Raw genomic sequence first — 9,227 nt, 5'->3', positions numbered from 1 at the left:
TCCATTGAGCACCTGACTACACTACAATTACACACGCGCCCCCACAGGACACAGCTGAAATCCAGGCTGGGCACACATCATGGACACCCACCCTGTCACCAGCATTGGGCATGGACCATACACACACTGAGAAAGCAACAAGCAACATGACATTAATTAACGAAGCCATTAATTAATGTATCACCCTCCCCCCTCCTCCCAGTCCATCTGAGCCTCGTGGCTACACTCGCCCCCCCTGCCCTCAGTCCCCTCCTGGCCCCCAGGTTACGATGCCTTTGGAGAAATGACTGAATGAATGAGTGTGAAGAGATGCGTCCCAGGCCCAGCCTCTGTGTGTGTGTATGCAGTAAGGTTGGTTAGACATGTGCATGGTACAAGTGTGTGTTCATCAAGGGAGGGGCGATTTGGCCTCCTAGGGTCAGGGACTGTGTGTGTGTGTGTGTGTGTGTGTGTGTGTGTGTGTGTGTACAGAGGGAATTAGGCCTGAGTGAGTAAGAACCAGATTTGGGATGGGATGGCCCAGCCAGGAGAGACCAAGTCACCCTTGCTAAGGCAAAGTGCAATGTCTGGTGGGGTTCTTCTGCCAAAGGGGTTCAGGCAGTGATGTGTGGTCCTACTAGGGGCCCGACATTGGTGAGCAATGGTTACAATGAGCACCTGGCAGGGTGAGGGGTACTTGGGGACACTGGTGGCTAGGAGTGAAACAGAGAGAAACCCTCTGCATTTGGCACGGTTTGACATTCAGTTCTAGAGATGGGAGGACCAGCCAGGCTGCATCTCAGAGTAGAGGCAGAGGTGAGCAGAGATGAACACACAGGCCGACCCCTTCACTGACCTCTTGCCCTGTGTAAGGCTTTGTGCCCCCCCCCCCCATGGTGCATGTCTGCCTGTGTGTTCCCTCACGGGTATGTCTAGTGAGAGTCCGGTTTCCACTCCTCAGAGGTCCAGGTGTATATGGGGTGTGTCTAAACTGATGTCACTCTGAGACTGTCCTGCACCTGCAAGGCTGGGGGGTTGTAGCCTGAAAGGGCCAGAAGCCTATGGGGAGGGGGGGTCCCCCGAATCTCTCACCACTACCATCTCTCCTACCATTTTTCCCCCAGAGGAGGTAAGTTTGAGCTTGGGTGAGGCCAAAGGGCCAGTTAGAGGTGCCCAGCAGTGGCAGGGTTGCCTACAAAGAGGAAATCTCCAGGTAGGTGGGTCAGCGGAGGCCTGGTTTGGCATCGGTACTAGTGGCCTCCTGTCACAGCCCACGGGGATGAGTCCAGGGACGGCGGGCACTTGGACAGTTCAAGGGTGAGCTAAATCTTGAGTGCCAAACACATGGCACCTAACTTTGGGGCTCCCCTGCCCCAAGGCACAGGCTCCGGGGGGAAGGGGCCCAGGTCCTTCAGGAGAGAGTGGCCAAGGCTCTAAATTGGGGAATGTGGAATGGGAGGGTGAGCGAAAGGGTAGGAGGCCAAGGCGGGAGTATGATGTGTGCGTGGGGGGGTCGCTCAGAGGCGGCGAGAGGCAGCGAAGGAGTGGACTTGAGGCTGCGGCCGAGGCGGCAGGCCCAGGAGGAGCAACAGCTGTAGGGAAACCAAGACGCCCAGCGACGGAGGGAAGGAGGCTCCGCGGCCACAGTCTGAGGTATCTTCCTGCGGGAGGGAAAGGAAGACTAGGAAGCGTTCGGTAGCCAGCTGGCGCAGGCTCGCAGATGTCAGCAGCGTCGCTCCCCCAACTCACCGTCGCGTTGTAGTCAAAACAGATGTGCGGACCTCTTCGGTAACGCGGTCTCTGCACCAGCTCACACTGCTCCGGGCCGTCCGCTGGGCATGAGTGGGGAGTCAAGGAGGCGGCGGCAGAGACGTGGGGGTGGGGGGAGCGCGGGGCAGGAGGGGAGCGGGCGGCGGGGAGGGCGGGGGCAGGATACAGTGTGTCTCCTTCTGCAGCAGCCGGCCCGCCTCGCACTGGCTGCACAGCGGCTTCTCGGCCACCACGAACAGAAGGTTGGTGTTGGTCAGTCTCTGCGCGTGGAACAGCCTGGGAGGGACGATCGGAAGGCGGAGCCTTGGAGATTCGCTCCACCCCGGAGCCATTGCCCCGCCCGCACCAGCTGTTAGACCACGCCCCTCGCCCACGCCCCACGCCCCTCGCCCTGCCAGTACCTGCTGCAGTTTCCGCAGTCGATGATGGCGTTATAGGACGCGTTCACCGAGCCGAAGTAGTACTGGGTTTGTTTCATGACGCAGCTGCTCTCGCGCGTCTCGGGGCTGCCCTCGGCTTCTGCCGGGTCTGCGGGGCCCAGACGCCTCAGCCACGCCCACAGACGATGACGCTTCGTCCGCCTCGGCTTGGCGCAGCCCTAAGCCCCACCCTCCCTGTGATACGAGCGTTTGTTCCCGCCGTGGACACAGATTTGGGGCCGAGCTTTCCAAGCCTTACTTACCTGCCTGGAACCAGCTGTGATAGATGAGACCATAGAGTAGCTGCTGGAATAAGGACCTGTAGAGCACCGGGCACCGAGTACGGGCGGTCAGCAGGTGGCCAGTGCTTTACAGGCCTCCTTTACCAACCTCTCCTCCAGGACTCACCAGGCGGCAGCAGAGGTCCACCAGGCCAAGTTAAGGAAATCTGCAATGGTGGGCTGTAGTGGAGAGAGGAGCAAGGTCGCCTCTGGTTCTACGTCAACCTCAGCCCTCTCTAATGTTAGAGGTGGGGGTTGGGGGATCATTGTAGGCGGGTCTCCCAACCCCTTATCTCCGGGCACTTCTGGGAGCTTACCACAAAGACACCCCGGGGTGCAGCACCCAGGTTCCCAGGAGGCTGAGGGGCACAGGCTGCCTGATAGTCATAGGATTCCTTTCGGGTGTAGAAGGAGTTATTGTACAGTGCCAGCATCAGGTTGGCATCCACCTCACTGAAGAATCTGCCAACCTGGGGATGCAGGGAGAGAGCCATAGTCACAGGGCTGGCAGTGGTATGCTCTAGAAGGCTCTGACCTACACTGTCCTCCCACTTTCTTCCTGACCCTTACCTGGTCCCACTGATGGTTCTGGTTTGACAATACCAGAAATCCTCCGTCATCAATGAGGACACAGAGTAGGTCCTAAGAGGTAGGGAAGGGAGATAAAAAATGGTGAGGGGGCCCGCCTCAGACTATTTCAGGCTTAGGCAGTCCAATGGTTCAGAGCGGGGGACACCCCTCCTCTAGGTCTGGCAAGAAGAGGAAGTCGGGGTTGGGGTATCAAGGTCGAAAGGCTAAGGGGCGGGCTAGGAGTCACAGTTGAGACCGAGGAGTCTGGGGATGAGGGAAGCTGGGGTCCAGAGCGGAGTCAGAGTGCACGCACCTCATTGTTAACCTCGCAGTCCATCTCACAGTGGCTGCTGGGGCCGCACTGCTGGGCAGAGAATGCGGGCTGTGAGGCGCCCACCAATGTCCCTCACGTCTGTTACCCCTCATATGCTGGTTCCCCATCTGCGGCACCCCTGCCTTCCCATAGGCGCTGGAGCCAGTCTGAGTGGCAGGCTTGTTAGGAGTCCTTGGAGACTCCAGAGGGGGCTTCCTCCCCTCCCCCTGCCCAAATACCTTCTGAGGTTGGTCCTGATGGGTACGGTTGCTGGCAAGCACCTTGAACTTTTCAGCCCAAGCCTCTAGGTCCAGTTTTACGCCCACCACTGTGGGGGAGAGCATTGGCTATCTGGGTTACCTGTCCGGTCAGCGTCCTGACGATTGCCCCAGCCCCACCTCAGTCCCAGCATGCATTCACCTGCTGGCCTCAGTGTGCGACGACCTAGACTGAGCTCCACAGCTGTGCTGACGAGGACGCCTACTGTGTCATTCTCCAGCTCCAGTGGTCTTAACAGGGCTGGGGTGGATGAATAGAGCAGTCAGGAGTGAAGGCTGGCCCTACCAAACCAGGGCTGGACCCAGCTTAAGCCTAGAGCACCCCATACAGTGTCTGGCATAGCGTTTCGCTTTCCATGTCTCCGGTCTCAGTTAAGGCCTCCCACCCGCTGCTGGGCGTTATGGACAGACACTCACAGTCCTGGTGTGGGGGCTTGAAGATATAGCCACGGTTATCCAGGCTGCGGCGGTAGAAGCTGGCGTTGAAGGGTTCAGGATTTTCTGTCCAGTCTTCGGCTGCCCTAGAGCACCCAAGACAGGCAGAGCTCAGTGGGCATACCACTGTACCCCGTAAGGCAGCTTGTGGTGTACAAACGTCTTGGCAGCGCTGAGGCTTCTGGGTAGTCATGGCAACAAAGTCCCAGACGGGAAGAATTGTTGCTGCGTGGGGCTGGTCACTTACTTGTTCGGGAAGACGCGTGTGATGCCACCATCAGTGGCAGCAAATACAGCTAGCAGGCTGTACCTGGGGGCAACAGGGAGATGGGGTCACAGGCCTGCCTTCTACTATGGAAGGTCAGGGCCTCTGGGCCAACCCCAACCTCCTACCCCACATAGCCATAGCCTGGGCGGTGGTGCATACGTGTTGAGATCTTGGTCCCGCCACACACGTTCCACTAACTGCTGCGTAATGCCGGTGTCCAAAATCAGGTTATGCAAAAGAAAGTTATTACCTGGAATAGGTAAGACAGAAAGGTGTCTTATTGTAGAGCCATGGCATCCCTGCCTCCAATCTCTCGTGAAAGCCTTCTCTATGCCCTGGTCCAAGTCCTGCCTGCTTGTTTCCAGACCCCTCTCCGTACCCGGCTTCCCTCCCGTCTCTATGCCCCGCCTACACCCAGAGGCCCCGCCCTATACGCACACTGCTTGGAGTCCGGAGTCACTTTCTCCATGAGCTCGATGAAGTTCTTCAGGAACTCGGTGTTGTTGTCTGAGGCGTTCAAGTCCTTGCAATACTCTCTGGGGGTGGGGAGGGGCAAGAAGAGCGGGCTTGGGGAGCTGCATAGGGCAGAGGGATCCAGGCTTCCCGACGGGTTGCCTGGGCGGTGGCTGAGAAGTCCAGGTTGCAGGGAGGGGCGTGAATGTTCTCACAGGCTGTGGTCACCATGAGCCTGAAGGCTGCTGGGACTTAGTTGGGGTAGGCGGGGTGGGCAGGAGGAGGGACTGCTTCCTCCACCTGGTGGCTTTTCTCTTTCCTGGTCTTGACCCCGCCGGACCTGCCATCTCTTGTATATAGTTGGACCCAGGTGGCCCCGGGAAATGCAAATGCCAGTGGGTGGCTCATCCGCCTGTATGCCCTATAATGTTCCCATGGGCATGAGTGGTGTTGAGCATCAGCGTTTGCTACTGACTGTGAGTGTCTAGGATCCCACCCTGCCTCTTCTTGGCCTTGTGCCTTTGGGCAATGCATTCTGGAATCACTTTTTTTTCATCATGCCACAGTTGGGGGTGTCAGTATTGGAATGTGTGGGTCCTTGAACTGGCTGCTCCTCAAGGTGGGCAGACCCTCACCAGGCTCAGGCTCTGGGCCCAGAAAACAAGGGTGTGGCTGAACCTCAAATGGGGCTCATGGAGAGCAATGACTCTCTCTGATGGATGGAGCCATCTCTCTGGCACAATCCCTTAGGCACTACCCTGCCACCAGGGATCTCCCCAGTGGCCTAGATGACAGCAACTCTGTGGATAGTTTTAAAAAAATGAGCGACTTCCCCAGGCTGTGGGAGGACCCATAGTTTAGTGTAGGCACCTGGGACTGGATTCGTAGCCACACTGATCCACAGGCCCTGGGTGACTGCAAACTGTACCGATTGTGTGGACATGCCCAGTGACAGTCACACAACTGTGCATAAGATATACTACACACACAATATATATACGTTCACATCTGTAGGACACTTCACTCACTCATACACACTTATCCAGTGCTCCCGAAGCAGTTATGAAAAAGACATCTCTTCTCTAAGCTACTTCAGGGTCACACCTCCCAGACCATTTCTGACCACTAACGCACACAGACCGTCCCACATGTACACCTGGCCTCTTGCACATGGACACAATGACTCACGGGTACAGACATCTACAGAGAGTCAGAAATGTGTGGGTGCATGCACGCAATGTGCCTGTGCACAGAGGTTAGGAGTGTCCAGAGCCCCGTGTGGTGCCGGAGAGCACTCTCATTCAAAACCCAGATCACAAGAGAAGGTGTCAGCACCAGGGCCCATGGTCTCCTCAGATGTACTTCAAGGTAGACTGTGTGCACACTAGGATGCCTGTGCTCACACTCAGGGTGCATTCCTGGGGATGGCTCTGGGTTCTGATCCCTCACTTGCCAGAGCAGCTCCTCAAAGCCCTTGCCCTCCCTCCTGTTTCTCCCTCATGCTCAGTGAGCCACCACGCCTAGGATGAGCAGCATTGGCAACGGCCACAGGGGCTCTGGCTGGCTCAGCCCTCAGACCCACACAAACACTGACTGACGCAGGACAACAATGGGGGGGTGCAGGGGAGAGGGCGGGTCAGGTATGGTCAGGTATGGGCAGGAGGCCACAGACCAGAGCAGCAGCTGCCCAGCAAGGGTGTGCTGGGGGCCAGCCAGTCCAAGGTGAAAGGGCTCCTTCTTCCTGGTGGCCTGAGAGGGCACAGAAGGTGGCAGAGAATCCAAAGCCCACCTGCCCCAGGCCTGGTGGGAGATTGTCTGTGGGCTACAGGCTACTGCTGCCTGGTGCGGCTACATGGCCTGGGTATGCACATACAGCCGCACATACCGGGCTATGTATCGGGGTTGGGAGCAACACTGCACAGGACATAGACACACAGAGCTCCAGGCAGCAGTGCAGGAGGTAGGGCCAGGACGGTCAGGGTAGGGGAGGACGCCTCAGCAAGGCCACACGCAAGCTACCTGGGAGCAATGAAAACATGTCCTTCAGACTCAAAGCTGCTGGGGAGCAGGAACTCAAAATCTGCAACAGAAACGGGGGGGTTATCCGGCGGGGGCTGGGGAGGCGGGAGGCCAGGGGGCTCAGAGCTGATGGGGCTGGAGGGACAGGTATGGACAAGGCAGCTTGAGGGAGGGGGGAGACACTGGCAAAGAGGGAACCCGCCACTTCCGCGTTCAGGTTTGAGCCAGAGAGAAGGGAGGGCGAGGAGGGTGTGGGGCCTGTGGAGACTACAGCATTGCAGGAGAAGGGCAGTTATAGCCAATATGTTGCCCGGGCTTGGTCCTCTGTCGGCAGTGAGTCCCTTGGCGTGGCTGTATATGCTTCCATACTGCTGTATAGCACATATACACGGACACACACACACACACATATATATATACACACACTGCTATATATATGCATGGTCTGGGGGAGGCGCCGGTCTAGCTCTTATCACATCCATAATGGAAAAACCGCATGCTGAGCTTCCTTTGCCTCCAAAGAAACTTGGAGGAAGGGAATTGGCTTTTGGCTGCGGGATTTATTTATTTATTTATTTATTTATTTATTTATTTATTTAAATCTCTCTTTGCCGCAGCTCTTTGCATTTTGGTAGGTCTTGCTTTTGTTCTGTGTCAGGCATCAACATGGCCAAACCGAAAGGGTTTCTCATGGGCACAGACAGTCCAACCAGAGACGGGTGTGAGCAGCTGCTGCTGGTGGAGGTACTGCAGTGCATCGTGGAGATCTGGGGGTGTGGAGTGGGGTGTCCTTCCTGGAACAGGATGCTGGGTGGCAGGAAACCCACGGGGGTGGGGCAGGAATTGTTCCGTAGTGTGATGAGACAGGACTGCTGCTGGACTCTGCACACTCGCTTTCCTGGCTGGGAGGAGCTGGGAACCTGGGGAAGGTCTAGTCCGCCCTCCCCGCCCTTCCGTTCCAAGGAGTAGACAGGGGGTTGGGGGCAAAGAATGCTGAGAGTGTCTGGGTGGACGATCTAACAGCAGGACCTGTGCCTCGGGCTTGTGAGTGTGTGCAATGGATATATAAGTGTGTGTACGTGTTTGTCATTGCTGGCCTTGTGCTCACACACTCGAGAACGTGGCTGCAGGGCTCCACTATGGCCCCCTCTCTGCTGATCTGGACTGGATTACTTTGCCGTGTACATATTTTATTCTTTTGAGACAAGCCCTGCAGTCCGTGTTGGCCTAGGACTCCCTTAAATAGCTGAGGATGATTTTGAACTTCTGATTCTCTTGCATACACCTTCAGAATGCTAGGATACAAGCGTGCGCCATCACACCTGGCTTATGTGATGCTGGGGATTGAACCCAGGACCTTGTAAATGCCAGGCAATGACAAGCACTGTTGCAACTGGGCTGTATCCCCAGCCGTTATGTGCATCCGCGAGGGCCCCTGGCTTGTGTAAGTGGCAGTCCTCCTTCCTGTGTTTTTAAAAAGATGGTCTCACTTGCCTGGACTAGCCTCCAGTTCTTGCCTGAACCTCTTGAATGCTGGGATTTTAGGCCGATGCCACACTCAGCTTTCTCTACCCTTTCCTCACCAACACCCCAAACTCTTTTACGACAGAGCTTTTAGTCATCCCCAAAGAGGGATTTTCACAGTTCCCAAATACTCCCATGATGCACTGCAAAGTTCTGAACATGGGAAACTAGGGCTGCTTTGAAGGGCTAGGCAGTCACTGGTTGGACTGTTCCTTTCTGATAGGACTGTGAGGCAGGGTTTGGACACAAGCCAAAGGGGAAGGCGTAGGGTGGGAAGGGGGAGGAGGAGAAAGAAAAGAGAGGGAGGAGGAGGAGGAGGAGGGAAACTATACTATGTTTGTCACGTTACCAGGGCCTTGAAGTTCTAGGGTCAGAGGGCGGGATGTAGGAGATGGTAAAAAAGACAACTCAAGCCAGTGGGATTGGGGTACGTGCCCAACCCTGACCCAGACCAGCAGGGACAGCTTATTCCCTTTGTTGGATTAGGCTAATCAGGGCGCCTAGGTTTCTTGGGGAGTCCTCTGCTTCTGGGTTGGGGGACAGCTAATGTGTTTCTCTACGCCTCACAGCATCAAATGTTTCCTGGAAAGGCAGCAGTCTGTGTACCAAAGGCACTCACCATGTGCCACCCCATCTAACTCCCACCGTTCTCTGACAAGGCCTGGCGGCGCACTATCCACTGTTCTGGGAACTGACTTGGGGGCCCTTTGCTTTATCGCTAGGCTGTTTTCCTCTAGACTCTTTGGTTGGCTCTTGGGATCCAAAAGATCCTACCTATCACCTGGAGAGGGATAGGGTTCCTGAGCCTGCCTTTATTTCCCCAGAAGAATAGCTTTCCCATACAGATGAGCCCTCCCTAAGGGCAGAGGTAGCCCAGGGTCCTTTGCAAGGCCTCAGGGGCAGCAGGAGCAACAGCAC

General features: G+C 56.4%; 1 protein-coding gene across 7 annotated transcripts in view; it reads right to left on the bottom strand.

Moving 5' to 3' along the window:
* Cacna2d2 (calcium voltage-gated channel auxiliary subunit alpha2delta 2) overlaps window positions 1-9,227 on the bottom strand; it is a 133,221-nt gene that overhangs the window by 384 nt on the left and 123,610 nt on the right. For 2 of the 7 annotated variants that reach the window (XM_031343421.1, XM_031343425.1), the window contains 16 exons: window positions 6,786-6,846; window positions 4,752-4,849; window positions 4,473-4,563; window positions 4,293-4,355; window positions 4,028-4,131; window positions 3,753-3,851; window positions 3,572-3,660; window positions 3,333-3,380; window positions 3,020-3,091; window positions 2,767-2,919; window positions 2,577-2,629; window positions 2,432-2,487; window positions 2,151-2,277; window positions 1,916-2,025; window positions 1,729-1,811; window positions 1-1,640 (listed from right to left, as the gene is read on the bottom strand). The exon at window positions 1-1,640 is cut by the window's left edge and continues 384 nt beyond it. In XM_031343421.1, the coding sequence (XP_031199281.1) occupies window positions 1,497-1,640; window positions 1,729-1,811; window positions 1,916-2,025; window positions 2,151-2,277; window positions 2,432-2,487; window positions 2,577-2,629; window positions 2,767-2,919; window positions 3,020-3,091; window positions 3,333-3,380; window positions 3,572-3,660; window positions 3,753-3,851; window positions 4,028-4,131; window positions 4,293-4,355; window positions 4,473-4,563; window positions 4,752-4,849; window positions 6,786-6,846 (1,451 nt within the window). In that variant the 3' untranslated portion in view covers window positions 1-1,496. Of the gene's footprint in view, window positions 1,641-1,728; window positions 1,818-1,915; window positions 2,026-2,150; window positions 2,278-2,431; window positions 2,488-2,576; window positions 2,630-2,766; window positions 2,920-3,019; window positions 3,092-3,332; window positions 3,384-3,571; window positions 3,661-3,752; window positions 3,852-4,027; window positions 4,132-4,292; window positions 4,356-4,472; window positions 4,564-4,751; window positions 4,850-6,785; window positions 6,847-9,227 lie in introns of all 7 variants that reach the window. The other 5 variants (XM_031343419.1, XM_031343422.1, XM_031343420.1 and 2 more) reach the window with 3 other exon arrangements.

Source organism: Mastomys coucha, unplaced genomic scaffold (genome assembly GCF_008632895.1).
Source record: "Mastomys coucha isolate ucsf_1 unplaced genomic scaffold, UCSF_Mcou_1 pScaffold23, whole genome shotgun sequence".
Lineage (NCBI taxonomy): Eukaryota > Metazoa > Chordata > Mammalia > Rodentia > Muridae > Mastomys > Mastomys coucha.
Note: the sequence above shows the minus strand (reverse complement) of the source record. Positions and strands in the feature narration are given on the sequence as shown.